The sequence below is a fragment of the Mrakia frigida genome (assembly GCF_051309035.1).
Source record: "Mrakia frigida strain ATCC 22029 unplaced genomic scaffold BDY24scaffold_57, whole genome shotgun sequence".
NCBI lineage: Eukaryota > Fungi > Basidiomycota > Tremellomycetes > Cystofilobasidiales > Mrakiaceae > Mrakia > Mrakia frigida.
The window spans coordinates 1-14712 of record NW_027481224.1 but is presented as its reverse complement, the minus strand read 5'-3'; the positions used below and the strand labels follow the sequence as shown (position 1 = coordinate 14712).

Here is a 14712-nt window from a genome sequence, read left to right as displayed (position 1 = left end):
GTGAGGGAGCAGAAAGGAAGGATGGGATGGGGGCGTTGGTGTTGGTAGGAGCTGTAGGGGTTGCTGGACCATCGAGGAAGGACGAGTGGAAGGACGACCTCGTCCCTTCTTCTTCCTCCCCTCCTCCCCGCTGATGCTGCTTGACAGGAGTATCTCCCCACGATATCAAAGCCGAGCACTCCTCGTTTTCCTCCTCGTCCAAGCTCGCGAGATCCGGAGTCTTGTTGCTCTTTAAGGGGGAGTCGAAGTCGATCAGAACGTTGTTGACCTTTGGCTCGCTTGCTTCTCCTCCTGCCTTCGAGCCATGGAAGAACTCGTACTGAGCGTTCTCCTTGTCTTGGTCTCCTTGATACGAATACCCAGGGTTCGAGGATGACTTTGCTGGAGAGTTGAGAAGGGGGTCGAACGAGAGTCTGGAGGTTCAACGGGAAGGAAGGAAGGGAGGAGAGGTCAGCTTTCTCCTTGCCTCTCTCTTTTCCGTCGAGCGTGAAGCAAAAAAAGAGAAGTTCGAGACCCACAGAGTTTGCCTAGGCTTCCTTTTGAGTCGATCCATCTTGAGACGATGAGAGCGAGCGGGGGGAGGGAGAGGAAGGAGACGGGATGGGAGTTTGGCTGAAAGAGCCTGAGAGCTCGACGAAACCGCGAACGAAACCAGCCGCGTCCTCTCTCGGTATTTTTTCGTCCTTCGACTCGTCTTCGAAAGCTTCGAGCTCGAGGAAGAAGTTCGTAAACGTAGGACTCGGAGGGTTCTCCCATATCGGCTCGGCTCTGGTGAAGTTGAGTTCAGAAAGGAACGAAACCAAACGCGTCTCTCACGAGCGATTCAATCTCGAGTCTCATCGATCCCTTGAACCCTTTCAACTGGACAGCTTATGAAAACACGATGGTGATAACTAGAATATGGCTCAACCACCAGAGGAGAAAAGAGAAGGTGAGCAGAAAGGTCAGCGAACGGTCGAAGCAGGACGTCCGGTGAAAAGAGGACGAGAACGAACCGATGTAGAACTCCCTCCGACGGCTCGAATCGAGCTGCCTAACAAACGTTATTTCTTTGCGTTCTTGAAGTGGAGCATCTGCGAAAGAGAGGAAGAAGGTGAAAGATGTCAAGAACCAAGACGGAGAAGAGAAAGGACGCGCTCGAATCGAGCTGGGCACGCACTCACCTTGCTGAGGGATCACCAGTTCGGAGCAAAGCATTTGAGCTTGCGGGCATTCCAACGTAACTTCTGGTGTTCTAGAGGAGGGGGAGAAAACAGTCGTGAAGGGAGAAGAGCGTCGGAAAAGTCGGTCAGACGCACGACGCGTTGAACAAAGGAGAGATCGTTCGACGGACCCAGGGAGCAGTATCGAACAGCCTTGCACTGTAGGAATTGAGGAAGTGGATGTACGGATGATCTGAGGTCAGCCAAGGCGTAAGAGAAGAGAGACGTGGGAAGAGAGAAAGGAACGTACGCGTCCCCACGCCATCTCCTCCCCCCTTCCTAGCCTCTTGCACATCTCAGCCGGGGGTTCTTCAGGCGCCAACGCATCGCAGTTGTTCCAGATGTGTCTCTTGATTTCCATGAGAGGAGTTCGCATTGACCTCGCGTCAAACGGTGCCTTCTTCGTCGCCGTGAGCAGGTTGAGGCCGTCGAAAAGCCTGCTCATATCCGGATCATCCTCGTCGTCGTCCCTCGGCTGCATGGGAAAGGGAGCTATCTGGAAGAACCTCCTCTTGGTTGCTGATGCAGCTTTGGGGAGTTCGGTGTTGAGAGGGGAGTGAAGGAAGAAAACGGCGGTGATCTCGTTGAAAACTGAAACCTGCCAGGCGAACCAGATTTCCTTTGGATGTTCTTCGGCGTGTTCCTACGCACACCGAGGGATGGGAGGAGGTCAAGGGCTATTGAATTACCCAGCGAGAGAAGAGAGTCTACCTGGCAACTGACCGTAAACCAGGCAACGGAGAACCTCGAGATCCTCTCCAGCCCCACGAGCCAAAAGGACTTCATCTCCTCCACGTTCTCCCTGGCGGACCTAGCTGGGTGAGAGGTCCTCAGGAAGGTCGAGAGGATCTCCAAAAGATGGTACAGTGTTTCTGAGGAGTTCGGGAAGGAAGTGTTGGGGAAGTAGGAGGTTCGAAAGGCGGCGGCGACCTGTTGACGGAAGGGGAGGAGAGAGAGAGAAGTCAGCCTGCGTAGGATGGATCTGAGGAACGACCTGGATCAGTAGCTAACTGAAACCGACATGAACGGTCGTTTGCGGAGAGCCTAGGACAAGGGAGGTAGAGACAGCGTCAATCGCGGAGAGGAGATCCAAGCTGATGAGGGGACGAACAAGGGCGTGGATCTTGCTCGCTTCTTCCTCCGTTTGGGAGAGAGGTCGATTAGATGTTAGGATCCTGACTGAATCCGAGAGCTTCTACTAGCTCTTCTAATGTAAAGGACATGTTGGTTGGAGAGGGTTGTTGGCCGTTGGGAGGGAGGCGACGAGCTCGAAAAGAGCTCTCCCTGAGTCCCTCCCTCTCGTTTTGTTCGCTCTCAACCATCAGCATGAGTTTCTTCGATTTCGATGTCGGTGAGTTCAGACGCTTCTCTATTCTTACTTTGCCCACAATGATCCCTGTACTGATCTACGCTCTTTCCCTCTCTCTCTCTGGCTCAGTTCTTCCTGAACGAAGGAATCGAGATGGAGGAGGAGGAGGTCAGCAACCTCAGCAACCTTCCTTCGAACAGGATGATTTCGCTCAGACGGGAGCAGAGGAAGAGGATCTCGCTGTCTACACCTGGGGAGAAGATGGTTACGATGGTCTAGGGGATGCTCTGCTCGAGGAAGGAGACGACTTCAACGACGACACCTTCGGAGGAGAAGACGATCCTCCAGTCGGTGAGTCCTCTCTTCCTTCCCTTTTCAGCGCGATCTCGAAGGTCGGGGAGAGAGTGCTTACTAGCCTACATCTTACATGCGCTTTCCTTCAGCCAAAGACTTTGATTTCCACGGTCGAACAGCTCGTCTCGACGATCGTCCCAAACCAGCTCAAGCTCAACCTCCTCCGCCTCCCTCAGACAACCTCTCACGTCCTCCTCCGGCACCTCAGCAGAGGACAGACTCTAGAGGTGAGCTCTTCCTTCCTTTTTCTTGTCCTCGATGCCAGGGCTGTAGGCTTGAAGGCGAGAGAACTCGTCGGATGGAGCTGAAAACGAGTCGAGCTGACCTCTCTCTCCTTCCTTCCTTCCTCCCTTCTCCTCCGAAAAGGTCGAGCCGCCCACTCTGGATCGCTCGAAGCCCTCTGGGCAGACTCTCCTTCATCAACTCCTCCCGCATCTGGTCGAGCTGCTTCTTTCCTCGAAGGTACCGGAGACGTCTGGGGAGTGCCGGCGAGCAGGAAAGCAGGAGGTTCGTTTCTTTCCCCTCCTTCCCTTTGAACTCTCGTTTCACAAGCTCACGCTTCTCCTTTTCTCTCAGCTTTCGATGCTCAACCTCTCTCTTCGCCATCTCGAGCCCCTGGTTTCTCTCCCTTCGGAGATGCTCCTCCACCTCCGCCGCCCAGGAAGGGAAAGACCGTCGACGAGATCGAGGCTGAGATGCTCGCTGCTTCCTCTTCTTCGAAGCCTCGTCCGTTGACGATGGAGGAGATCGAGAGGGACATGATGATGAGGTCCTTGGGTCAGCAACAGCAGCAGCAGCAGCAGCAGCAGCAGCTTCAGCAGCAACAGGGATACCCTTCGCCAATGCAGATGCATCGTCCTCCTCAGCAGCAGCAGCAGTACCAGCAGTCTCCTCACCAGAGTCAGCAGTCCCCCTTCCCTCCTCACCAACTCCAGCAGCAGTACCCTCCTCCTCTCCCCTCCTCAGGTCACATCGGCCACCAACAGCCCATCCTCCACCAGCAACATCACCAGCAGCAGCAGTATCAACAGCAGCAACAGCAACAAAGTCCCTTCCTCGTCCAACCTCCCCCCCATCTCCTCCAACAGCAGCAGCTCCAGCAACAGCCTCAGCAAGGATCCACTCCCCCTCCTTCTATCTCTCAGCAGCAGCAGCAGCAGCAGCAGCCTCCTCTTCTTCAGCAGCAGCAGAAGGTCCAAACCGGATCTGGAACCGCTACTCCCACCTCGTCCTTCAACCTCGCCGAGATGTTCCCTGCCCTTCCCGGTCAATCCACGACCAAGGCGGCTGCGTCGACGGATCTTTTGGGAGCGTTGGCTGGTATGAACGAGGAGGAGCAGGCTGTCGTAAAGGGAGAGTTGGAGAGGAAGATCATGGAGCAGGAGAAGGCCGACGAGAAGAGGAAGAGGAAGGCGTGGAAGATCGCGAGTATGGTACGCCTTCTTTCGATTTTCTGCTCTTCGTCTCCTTCGCTTCTTTCCTCTCGAGCTCAGCTCACACCTCTTTGTCTTCTTCGTCTTCTTCCGTTCTCGCAGTCCCAGTACAACGACATCATGACTCGGTCCGACAAGGACTTCATCACTCGAATCCAAGTCTCCCAACTTGTCACCCAGGACCCTTACGCCGACGATTTCTACGCTCAGGTCTACGGAGCCATCCTTCGATCCAAGATGGGAGCCCCAGGGGGAGGAGGAGGACCTACTGGACCTGTTTCGGTGCTTCAGCTCGGAAGGGATGGAACCGGAGTCGGAGTGGGAGTTCCTGGAACGAGAGGAGCGGGAAGGAGGGATTTCGCCATGCAGAGGATGACGATGCAGGTCAAGAGGATCGTGGATGCTGCTAAGCAGAGGGAGAGGGCTAAGGGTGATGGTGAGTCTTTCTTTTTTTGCTTCAGGCTGGAGACGAAAAGTAGTTTGGCTGACTCGCGTCGTTCCTTTTCGTCTTTCGTTCACTCAGCTGGTCTCGAGGGAGCTCTCGGAAAGATCTCTCTCCGATCGTACAAGACTGCTCCTCGACCTATGCTTCAGACTGGAGATGTCTCAGCTTCGCCTGCGACTCCCAAGGCTGAGCCTCAGCAACCTCGAGTGAGTCTCGCCTCCCTCCGTCCCTTCCCTCTCTTCGAACTTGAGATCTGATCGCCTCCTTTTGGATTCCAGGCTTCTCAACAACCCAACCACGGAACTCCTCTCACTCGACGACAAGCTCTCATTGCTCTCGAGAGTCTCTACGAACTCGTTCTTCAGCTCGAACAGCTTAGGAGGAACCAACCCCCTCCTCAGGCTCTCGAGGGAACCGAGGAGGATCAGGCGAGAGTTCACGCTTGGCAGGAGGCCTACGAGGGCAAGATTGGAGAGGTTTGGAAGGCTCTCATGGTTAACGAACCCGTGGAGATCAGGTACGTTTCGTCTTTTCCTTCTTTCTTTCGATTTCTCGTTAAGTCGAAAAGTCGAACTGACGTGTCGTGCCTTCGCTTTTTTTTCCCTCACAGCTTCCCTCACCCCTTCATCTCCCTTCTCGCTCCCACCAAGGGAAAGAGGATCCTTCCTCGACTTCTTCGACATCTCTCCCCTTCTCAAACCCTCACCATCTTCACCCTCCTCCTCGCCTGCTTCACTCAACTCGACGTCGTCTGGAACGCTCCTCCTCCCATCCCTCCTTACACCAAGGACGAGGAACGACGAGAGAAGGAGACCGATGTCTTCCTTGGTGCTGTGGTGCCTGCTTTCTTGGCGGTTTTGGATCGGTGCGAGTTGAGGATGGTCGGAGGAATGGTTGGGTTGGTTGTTGAACGGTGCGACGTCGTTGCTTTGGCGAAGACTAGGGTCAGTTCTCCGTTCTCTCGCTGTTCTCCACGAGCACGAGCTGATCCGCCTATGTTTCGTTCATCCAGCCTGGAGTTGTACTTCTCACCGTTCTGCTCTCTCGAGCCGAGGTCCTCAAGCAGGAGACTCCCGAGAAGCCTGCTCCTGACGCCGAGCAGCTCCAGCAGTGGTTCGTTCAACCTCCTCTCTTAGTCTTCGCCTCGGCGGGTACACTCTGACACTCGTTGCTTTCCCTCTTCTCCCAGGCAACAATCGTTCGACAACCTGTTCGCCCGACTCGCTCCTCAACTCCCTTCCCTCTTCCCTTCGTCGAGCATTCCTCCAGCGTTCGGTCCCATCCCCTTCGTCGCCAAGAACCCCGGAGGAGTCGACGCCCTCGATCAACCCGTCTGGCAGATGCTTGGATCGTTCGCTCTTCACGCTAACATGCAGCAGCAGCAGACTCTCGTCGGAGAGTTGAGGGACAAGGTGTTGGAGGGAGTTGTCGCCGCTAAGCAGGGCTGGGGTAAGTTTCTGACGTTCTTGTGGAAGCTTGAGTGGCGATAGAGTACTGACGATCGTTCTCTTTGTTCTTCTGCTCTTCCAGTCGACGAGGAGACCGCCAGGAGGAAGATCGCCAACGTCGACCTGCTCCTTCACGCGCTCGGGGTGAGTCGTCCTCTCGTCCCCTTTCTCTTCCCCAGTGTTCTGGAAAACCAATCCTGACCGACGTCGCCTTCTTCTTCTTCGATCTTCTCAGTTGGACAGCGGAATGATCACCGCTTAAGTCTAGATAGAACCTCCCCATCCTTCTTTCACGATTCGCGTCTCTCGCTCTTTTTCTTTCTTTCGTTTTATCTCGCTCTGTGCTCTCTCTGATTTAACCACTAAGTATGAACGTTTTCTCTTCAGACTCGAATACCCTCGATGGATACCTAACGTAGCAAGACGCGTCTGCGATGCGTGAGGAGGGGGAGGGGAGGTGCAGGCGGAGAAGGTCCGGAGGAGGGAGGGCTGGAGGAGGGTCGCGCGCCTCACTTCGACTCGAGACGAAGAGCCCAGTCGATTTGCTGCTTCTTCCCTTCATCTCCCCCTACTCACGCTGATTTGCAGACTCTTCGTGTGGTCTCCATCATCTCTCTCTCGTCATCTACGATTCTGCCGCGTTTCGTTTCAAGTTTCAGTCGCGTTTTCCACCCCTGTCTCCCCCTCCCTCTCTCCTCTCCTCACGTTGTCTGTTTCCCCTCTCCTCACGTTTGCCTTGCCCTTTGATCTAAAAACAGGTCTTCTTTCAGCCAACCAAGCACAAAAGGTCGAAAAATCGCAGCTCCGTTTCCCTGACCTCAAACCATCACCTTCTCTCCTCCCCTCGTCTCTTCCTTTTCTCCCCTACTTCCTGAGCAGGTCTCTCACCCCCACCTTCCTTCATCACACTCCACCTTAATCTTCGATAGATTCCCCTCCCTCCCTCTCCCAGTCCTACCACCCCTCTTAACACTTACAGTAGCTTCGACCATGCTCTTCCCCTCGTCCCTCATCTGTCTCTCCCTCCTTGCCGCTGTTTCGTCGGCCCTTCCTGTTCCTCAGCGACGAGAGGTTCCTCTCGAGCACTCCCATGAGGATATCCTCATCGCTTTGAGGACTCAACTCGCTATCAACAACCCGGAGAGCCTTGGAGGTGAGCTTAAACAAGGCCCGAGTCGGCGTCGATGAGCGGAGCTGACCCCCTGTCGTCCTTCTTTTTCTTTCTAGATCCCGTCTTCGGATTGCTTGGAGCTGCTGCCGCCGCTGGAGGTCTCGGAACCTTCACTGGAGGAGCCGATTGCTTGCAAGCTGCTACTGCTGACGGCAAGTCGCTTTCGTCGCTCGACTTTCTCTGCTTGGTCTCGTTCGCTGACCTTTCACTTCTTCTTTTCGTCCCTTTCTCAGTCGCCTTTACCAACGCAAAGGCCGCTGGAGACGTTGCTGGAATGACCACCGCTCTTCAGTACCGAACTCTCGAGCGAAACACCGGAGGTAAGCCGTTTCTTCATCGTCGTCGGTCGGTCGTCGAGGCTTCGTTTGTTGACGTCTTTCCGTTCTTCTCAGCCGTTGGACTCGCCTCCGTCCTCTGCACTGCCTTCACTCCCGTCAACGCTGAGGTTGCTGCTCTCGCTCAGCACCAGGATCCTGCTTCCGATGGAGCTGCTGCCAGCAACAAGGCTCTCGTTCTAGAGCTCGCAAAGCAGATCAACTCCGTTCGTCGCGTTTCCTTTTCATCCCTCTTTCTTTCCTTCAGCTCATCCTTCACCACCTCATCTGTTCGATCAGATTGGAGGAAATCCTCAGGAAGCTCTCGCGACTGGAACCTTCGCTCCTGGTGAGTTTTTCGACCTTCCTCGTTCGAAAGGAGCCGAATCTGACCGGCGCGTCGCCTTTCACTAGGCACCGTCGGAGATCCCACTGCTGCTGGAAACACGTGTGATGACATCGATCCCCTCGGATGTATCAACACTAAGAACCTCGTCGTCTTTGATGCTACTGCTGAGGAGGTGAGCTCCGTTCTACTTTAACCTCCGAGCAGAAACGTCGAGCTGATCTTACAAGAACTCCCTTTCCAGATCGTCGCCGCTGTAGGAGGAACCGAGGCTGCTGCTGCTACTACTGCTGCAGCTGCTGTTGCTACGACTGTTGCTACTGAGGTGGCTGCGGCTACCGCTACTACCTGCCCTGCTCAGGTCACTGTTACAGGCGAATCCCCTTTCTCCTCTTTTTCTTCTCTCTCCTCTGGAATCAAGTTCTGACGGCAATTCTTCTTCAATCCTATCAACCAGTCACCGCCGGTGAGCAAAATCTTCTTTGCCCCCTCTGATTTCGCGAGTAGAAGTCGGGAGAACGCTGAAAGAGAGGGAACGAGTCCTGACGACGCGACGCGTCCTTTCCCTTTTTCTTCCATCCTTCAAGAAGCCGCCGCTGCTACAACCGTTGCTGCCGCCGTAACCACTGCCGCCGCCGCTGCTGATACTACTGCTGTCACCGCTGCTGTTACTACAGCCTCCGCTGCTACTGTCACGTAAGTTCTCCCTTTCTTCTTCAATTCAAGGGGAGAGGAGATCTCGCTGACTTCCCTCTGCTTCTCAATTCTTCTGCTTCAGTGCCGTCGCCTCCACCGACTCCGTCATCTCTACCTCCACTGCTACCTTCGGAACCTGCACCAACGCTGGAGTGTTCGTCTCGTCTTCCTCCTTGCTCGCCGCCGTCCCTCGAAAGGACTAACCGTCGTTCCGATTTGATCTTACAGCGAGTTCGCTGCTGGCTTGAACGGAAGAAAGGCTACTGAGTTGTGAGCTCATCCCTCGTGCTCCCAGTACGTTGTTCTCGTTCTTGCTGATGTTTCCCTCCCGTCTGCAGCACGTTCCAACCCGCTAATCTCGTCGACTTCAACCACGGAGAGGCCCTCAACCCCCAAGTACGTTCTGCTGCTATTCAGAACGCCTTCCTCATTCCCGAAGGCTCCTCACTGACATACTTTCCCCTTGCATCCGTTCAGATCATCTTCGAATTCATCGTTCGTCTCCCGTTTTCTGGGACGGGTCGGACTGTCGGACATGAACTGATCTCCTTCTCTCCCCATTCTTTGCTTTCTCTCCCAGTGTGATACCTTCGTCAACAAGTGTGGAGGAACCACCGATAACGTCGCCACCTGCAAGACCTTCGCTGCTACTCTCACCACCAGAGACGCTGTGAGTTCATCAACGTCTCCCTTTGACTTTGCTTTTGCTCTACTCATCAACCTTCAATCCTCTTCTAGACCACCGCTACTGCCTGGAACACCGGAATTGAGTGAGTCTAAGTTTTTTTTTGTTCAGCTTAATGTCGTAATGCTGATCCTCGAACCCTCTTTAAACAGAGCCCTCGCCTTCGCCGTCGGAGGAGCCGTTTCGACTGTCGACGCGTCTGGAGCCGTCGTCGCGTTAGTCCCCAAGTCTTCCTACCTCGATGGTAGACGCTTCGTGCTGATTTGCTTCTGTTCTTCCAGCCCTGTTGCCGCCGCCGTCGCTGATCCTATCATCTCGACCTCAACTGCCACTTTCGGAACTTGCACCAACGCCGGAGTGTTCGTCCATCCTCTGCGTTCTTTCTCACTCTTGTATCCGTGACTGACCTCTTTAATTATGTCATTTATAGTGAGTTTGCCGCTGGACTGAACGGACGAAAAGCTACTGAGGTGTGAGTCATCTCGTTCCTTCTCTCGACGCGACGTTCTCTTTTCTGACTTTCCTTCCCTCTTCGTTCTCCCAGCACCTTCCAACCTGCCAACCTTGCCGATTTCAACCACGGAGAGGCTCTTAACCCTCAGATCATCTTCGAGTTCATCGTAAGTCCACGTCAACCAGAAACTCGAGTTCGAGAGCTGACCCCGACTCTTCTCTTCCTCTCTGTTCAGTGCGATACCTTCGTCAACAGGTGTGGAGGGTCTACCGACAACGTTGCTACGTGCAAGACTTTTGCTTCTACCATCTCTACTAGGGACGCTGCTGCTGCCAACGCGTGGAACACGTACGTTCTCTCGTCTTCTTGTTCTCTGGATGGAACGACGCACATCTGACCCCTTCGTTTTCTCTCTCTCGCAGCGGAATTGAGGCCCTCGCCTTCTAGTCGGTTCGGTAGATGATCTGCTTCTCGATGCAGCACCTGGATTGGATGTACACCTTTCAAGAGCGAGTTGAAAGTGAATCCAAACTTCAGCAGAGACAGTGGAAAGGCGAAGCAAGAGCGGTTGTTGAGCTGGGTGCCCTTTTCTTTGGCTCGGCTGAGACGATATAAGAATGTATCGAGGACTCTGTCCCTTCAAAGTGCTGATACATCTCAACCTATTCTATCTAATCGAAAGCCCGGCGTCGCTCCTCTCTCCCTCCCCCCTCTCCTCCCTCTCAATCAAAATAAACCCAAGCCGTCTCCCACCCCACCTCCCACCCCATGACCCTCCAAAGTCCCTCGCTAGCCAGATTTCCAGTCTCCACGTAGCAAAACCCTCTCACTCCATTCCCGTTCGCCAATCGATGCTCCACGACGCGTCGAGCGAGTCCTTGTCTTCGATGCGACGCTTGGGTGTAGAGGGTTCCGAGAGAGCAGTCTGAGTGGGTCAGGATCCAGGCTACGGCAGTGCTGGTGGTAGTGGTATCGGTTGAGGGAACAGAGGCGATGGAAGAGAAGGGGAGGAGGGATTGGATGTAGGGTTTCGAGCGCGGAATTTTGGACGTTGAGATGATCTGAGTGAAAACACCTAAGAATCAGCAATAGAAGGGGAAGCTAAGGATGAAGTGGGAACTTTCAGCTCACCTGCTCTATATCTGTCACCTCCCCCAACCTCAACACGACTCCCCCTTCCAACGGCTCTTGGACCTTCTCCTCCTCTCCTGCTTCCTCCTCCTTCGCACCCTCCCTAGCCAGCCAAACCCCAAACAGATGCTCAGGCTTGAACCCTAAACAGTCCACCCACATCCTGTTTACCGCTCCTACGATCATCTGCTCCCCTTCCTTGCACAGCTCCCCCGTCTCCTTCACTTCTCTCACCGAGCTCAACACCATCTCCTCCGCTCGTTCAATCTGCTCCTTTGTGCTCTCGCGCTCAGGAACCGACTCGAGAGAGCAATACAGACGAAGTTGGAGTTTGGAGGGTGGGACTTGACCTACTAGGATGATCCAGGGCTCGTTTGGTGGTAGGGAGAAGGCCGAGGAGGGAGGAAAGGACGCCCATGCTGGGAAAGGGTGAGGCTGAGGGAGGGAGGTTTGAAAGGCGATGGCTCCTAGAGGAGAGAGGGAGTAAGGAAGTTGGGTTTCTAACAGAGGGAAGAGGGTTTCTTGAGGGAAGGGGTGGAGGTAAAGCATTTTTTTAACAGCGCTTCGTGCTGGTTGACTCGAACGAAAAAGAAGGAAGGAAGAAGCGAGCTCGAGTCGACAACGGCGAAGTCTGTTTTCGTCCCCTACCTTGCTTGCCCGTTCTGATCGGAGAATCCCAAGACGCGTCTATCGAAGAGGAGCGAACAAAGAGTCGAAAACCCAAAGAAGGGGGAAGAAAGCAAAGCGAAGGGGAAGGTCGTGAAAAAGAGAGGAAGCGAGAGTGAGAGCGAGCGTCCAAGGAGCCGAAACAGAAAGCAAAAGCAAGATAGGAAGGAAAGAGACGAATGTCGAAAGCAAACGAGAAGAGGAGTAGAGAGCGTCAAACCAAGAAGAAAGGTACGAAGAGAGAGGGACGAGAACAAGATAGAAGTAGCGCGACCAAAAAAGAAAAAGAGAGGGAAGAGAGAGAGAGGATAGCTCTAGAGATGATCGAATCCTTTGAGATCGTTGACGATTTGAAGGGTATCCAGCGATGTCGGACGATCCCTGGCTCCATCGCGAGGTTCGTTGACTCCCTGAGGAGACGAAGGAGGAGCGGCGGCTGTAGAGGACTTTCCCCATGCCGCGTCGGGGTGTTCCTCGGGAGGCATGAAGTTGAAGGCTGAGAGAGAGAACTGTATAGCGAGAAGAAGAAGAAGAAGAAGAAGAAGGAGTCAGGACGCGTTCGAAGAGCGATGAGAAACAGAATGGAACGAACCTGAGTGTCTCGTTGCCCGCCTCCGATCCTGGGAGGAGCGGGAAGACCTCCGTTCGCCGACTGAGCGATGGAGTTGGACGACGACGAAGGGAAGGCAGGAGGGAAGGTCGATGGGGAAGGTGGGACGAAGGGGTAGTGTCCAAGAAGCGAGTCCGAAACCGAGTGAGCAGTGAAAGCCGTTCCAGACGACGTTCGATCCCTCGGATCCCTTCCTCCTGCTCCTGCCGCTCCTGCCCCGCCATGAACGATCTCCTCGTGCTCCTGCGAGTTCTCCCTTCCCTTCGCCTTCCCACCACCGTTCCTCTGAACACTCCCCGACCTGAACAACGCTCCGTTCTGTCCCTCCTGACCGACTCGAACGACCGTCGCGCTCGAAACGATTGCGCTTCCTGCCATGCTTCCCTGCGAGCTGACGGTGCTGTAAGGTCGAGTGGATCCGTTGAAACGTCCAGGTTCCATGAGGCCTTGAGCTCCGAAGGTTCCAGCGTCGCTGAAGACGGAGGGAGCGTTCCCAGAGGCGGCGTCGTTGAAAGGATCGTTGGCTTCCCTCGCAGGCGATCCAGCCGGCGACGAGGAGAGGGTGTTGGAGAGGGGAGATCGACCTGAGGTAGCGAAGGATTTGGTCTTGTTGGAGGTGGAACGACTGGGGAAGGAGGGAGTGGCGGGAGTGGTGCTGGCGGATGGGATCGTGGACATGGGAGTGAAGGGAGGTTGAGCGTAGGTCCTGGGTCCGCCTCCTCCTCCTGCGTTGTTCGATCCTCCGAGCTGGACGACGTTGGCTCGTTGAGCGACTCCGAAGTTGACCGTCGAGATGGTAGGTGTGTCGAGAGCGAAGTTGGTCGAGTTGAAGGAGAGGAAGGAAGGAGCGACGCTGGCTCTCGAGTTGAAAGACGCGCCGTCGTCGACGAGGGCTGCTGAAGGAACCGCGACGCCTGCTTTCGTAGCTGTCGAAGGGAATCCTGACCTGGTGATTCCGAGATCGAGATCAGGCGACCTGGCTGGACGGTTGGGTGCTACGGCGTAGGAGGAGTGGGAGGTGGAGATAGGGTTTCCTGCTGAGGTTGGCGAGGGCACGTAGGAGATGGGGATGACGTTGGTTGATTGGGAGAGGAAGGAGAAGCCATCGCCAGTTTGGACTGAAGCCTGATCCGAGAAGGGATCCGAGGTCTGACCTCCTCCTGGGGAACCTCCTTCGTTGGATCTGTTGGAAGGGTGGTTGGGATCGAGGTTGATGGAAGCCGACGAGTAAACTCGGAGCGTTCGACCGTTGACGGTCGAGTCGTTGGGAGAGAGGGAGCGTTGAGTTTCAGTCATGAGGATTCCGTTGGCTGCGAAGGTTGGCGAACGGCCTCCGTCTCCTCCTTCCGAAGGACGTCGTTGATGAAGGTTTCCTACTCCAGGTTGACCAGAGGGAGAGCGAAGACCGAGGGAGAGGACGTCCTGTTCAGCTCGACGAGCTCGAGCTTCGAGTTGGGCGAGTTGTTCGAGATCTCGAGCCTTTCAGAGCAAAGAAAGGAAGGAGAGCAAGTCAGCATCTCTCTCTCGAGGTGTAGGTGTACATGGAGAGCGATAACGACTGACCTTCTTCTTCCTCAACCACCACCACACTCCTATGGAGAGGAGGACCATAACGGCGACCACCGGACCAGCGATGGCTCCTACAGGAACTGATTTTGAAGTCGAAGCACCACTATCGACGGTATCCCCTGTAGATTCGTTGAGACAAAAGGTGGTAGCACACGTCGTTTTGGTTCTGGAGAGGAGAGAGAGAAGAGAGAGAGAGAGGGAAGGAAGGAAGCGAGGTCAGCGAGAGCTTCAGAGAGTTCGAAAGGCGAAGGGCTGCTTCTCCCTTTCTCCTTCTCTGGAGAAAGATAGTGTCCTTCTCGACCTCTCGAGAGAGCAGTGGGCGAGAGAGGAACCGCTCCAAGCCCAAAAAGAGTAGACCAGAGGAAACAAGGGAGAGGGAAACGAAGGACGAAGGAGGAGGGAGAGCTCACCTCGCCGTAGCCACGCACTGATAGCCCTCCTCACAGTCGCAAGCAGGAGCCGTGTTGGGACAATCTATGTCCCTCTTCACGAAGCCCTTCACGAGTCGCATACGGGAATCCGTGTGGCCGAGACCGTCTCGAGGCATGGCGAACGAGAGGGAGGGAAGGAGACGAGAGGGAGGGGAAGGAGGAGAGGGGAGGTGAAAGGGGGGTTTGAACGAGCGTCTTGAGATGAAAGAGAGACAGAGCGGATGGGCAGGTAGAGGAAGGCGAAAGGCGGAAGGGTGGATGGCGGAGGGGTGTTGTTGCTTTCTCCAGGGTTTGGGAGAGGTCGTCGTCGTTGGAGGAGAAGAAAGAAGGGGGGAGAGGAAGGAAGCTCCAGAGGAGTGGTTGGTAGATGATTCGCTACGCAGTTGAATCAAAATCGATGTGATGGTGGCTTGAACGACCAAACAGCACCCTGAATTCCTTCCCCTCC

The 14712-nt window shown here is 55.0% G+C and overlaps 5 protein-coding genes across 5 annotated transcripts; 2 read left to right on the top strand and 3 right to left on the bottom strand.

Annotated features, from left to right (window-relative positions):
- Positions 1-998: 998 nt before the first annotated feature.
- BDY24DRAFT_404826 (zinc finger MYND domain-containing protein) lies at positions 999-2454 on the bottom strand. The gene is made up of 7 exons (XM_076642550.1): positions 2314-2454; positions 2224-2246; positions 1926-2132; positions 1453-1845; positions 1334-1361; positions 1164-1234; positions 999-1073 (listed from the first exon to the last, which is right to left on the bottom strand). Exons 3-6 carry the CDS (start codon positions 1986-1988, stop codon positions 1176-1178), a joined length of 543 nt encoding a protein of 180 aa, XP_076492132.1. The 5' UTR covers positions 1989-2132; positions 2224-2246; positions 2314-2454; the 3' UTR covers positions 999-1073; positions 1164-1175.
- A 74-nt stretch (positions 2455-2528) lies between these two features.
- BDY24DRAFT_419297 (topoisomerase II-associated protein PAT1) lies at positions 2529-6453 on the top strand (the record flags this gene model as incomplete). The annotated part of the gene is made up of 13 exons (XM_076643958.1): positions 2529-2553; positions 2641-2862; positions 2955-3092; positions 3232-3372; positions 3442-4298; positions 4401-4734; positions 4822-4949; positions 5022-5260; positions 5354-5687; positions 5756-5856; positions 5933-6192; positions 6274-6335; positions 6427-6453. 13 exons carry the CDS (start codon positions 2529-2531, stop codon positions 6451-6453), a joined length of 2868 nt encoding a protein of 955 aa, XP_076492131.1.
- Positions 6454-7181: 728 nt separating this feature from the next.
- BDY24DRAFT_437199 (uncharacterized protein) lies at positions 7182-10356 on the top strand (the record flags this gene model as incomplete). Its single annotated transcript, XM_076644254.1, has 18 exons — positions 7182-7344; positions 7419-7682; positions 7755-7903; positions 7977-8025; positions 8091-8197; positions 8267-8396; positions 8797-8872; positions 8947-8988; positions 9057-9114; positions 9196-9213; positions 9299-9388; positions 9457-9488; positions 9556-9618; positions 9685-9762; positions 9834-9875; positions 9948-10023; positions 10093-10205; positions 10280-10356. The coding sequence occupies 18 exons, from the start codon at positions 7182-7184 to the stop codon at positions 10302-10304; spliced, it is 1575 nt and encodes a 524-aa protein (XP_076492130.1). The 3' UTR covers positions 10305-10356.
- A 266-nt stretch (positions 10357-10622) lies between these two features.
- Positions 10623-11702, bottom strand: BDY24DRAFT_245111 (uncharacterized protein). Its single transcript, XM_076636746.1, has one exon. The coding sequence runs from the start codon at positions 11535-11537 to the stop codon at positions 10980-10982; it is 558 nt and encodes a 185-aa protein (XP_076492129.1). The 5' UTR covers positions 11538-11702; the 3' UTR covers positions 10623-10979.
- Positions 11703-11752: 50 nt separating this feature from the next.
- Positions 11753-14057, bottom strand: BDY24DRAFT_245100 (uncharacterized protein). The gene is made up of 3 exons (XM_076636745.1): positions 13828-14057; positions 12247-13743; positions 11753-12163 (listed from the first exon to the last, which is right to left on the bottom strand). Exons 1-3 carry the CDS (start codon positions 13873-13875, stop codon positions 11969-11971), a joined length of 1740 nt encoding a protein of 579 aa, XP_076492128.1. The 5' UTR covers positions 13876-14057; the 3' UTR covers positions 11753-11968.
- Between the last annotated feature and the right edge of the window lie 655 nt (positions 14058-14712).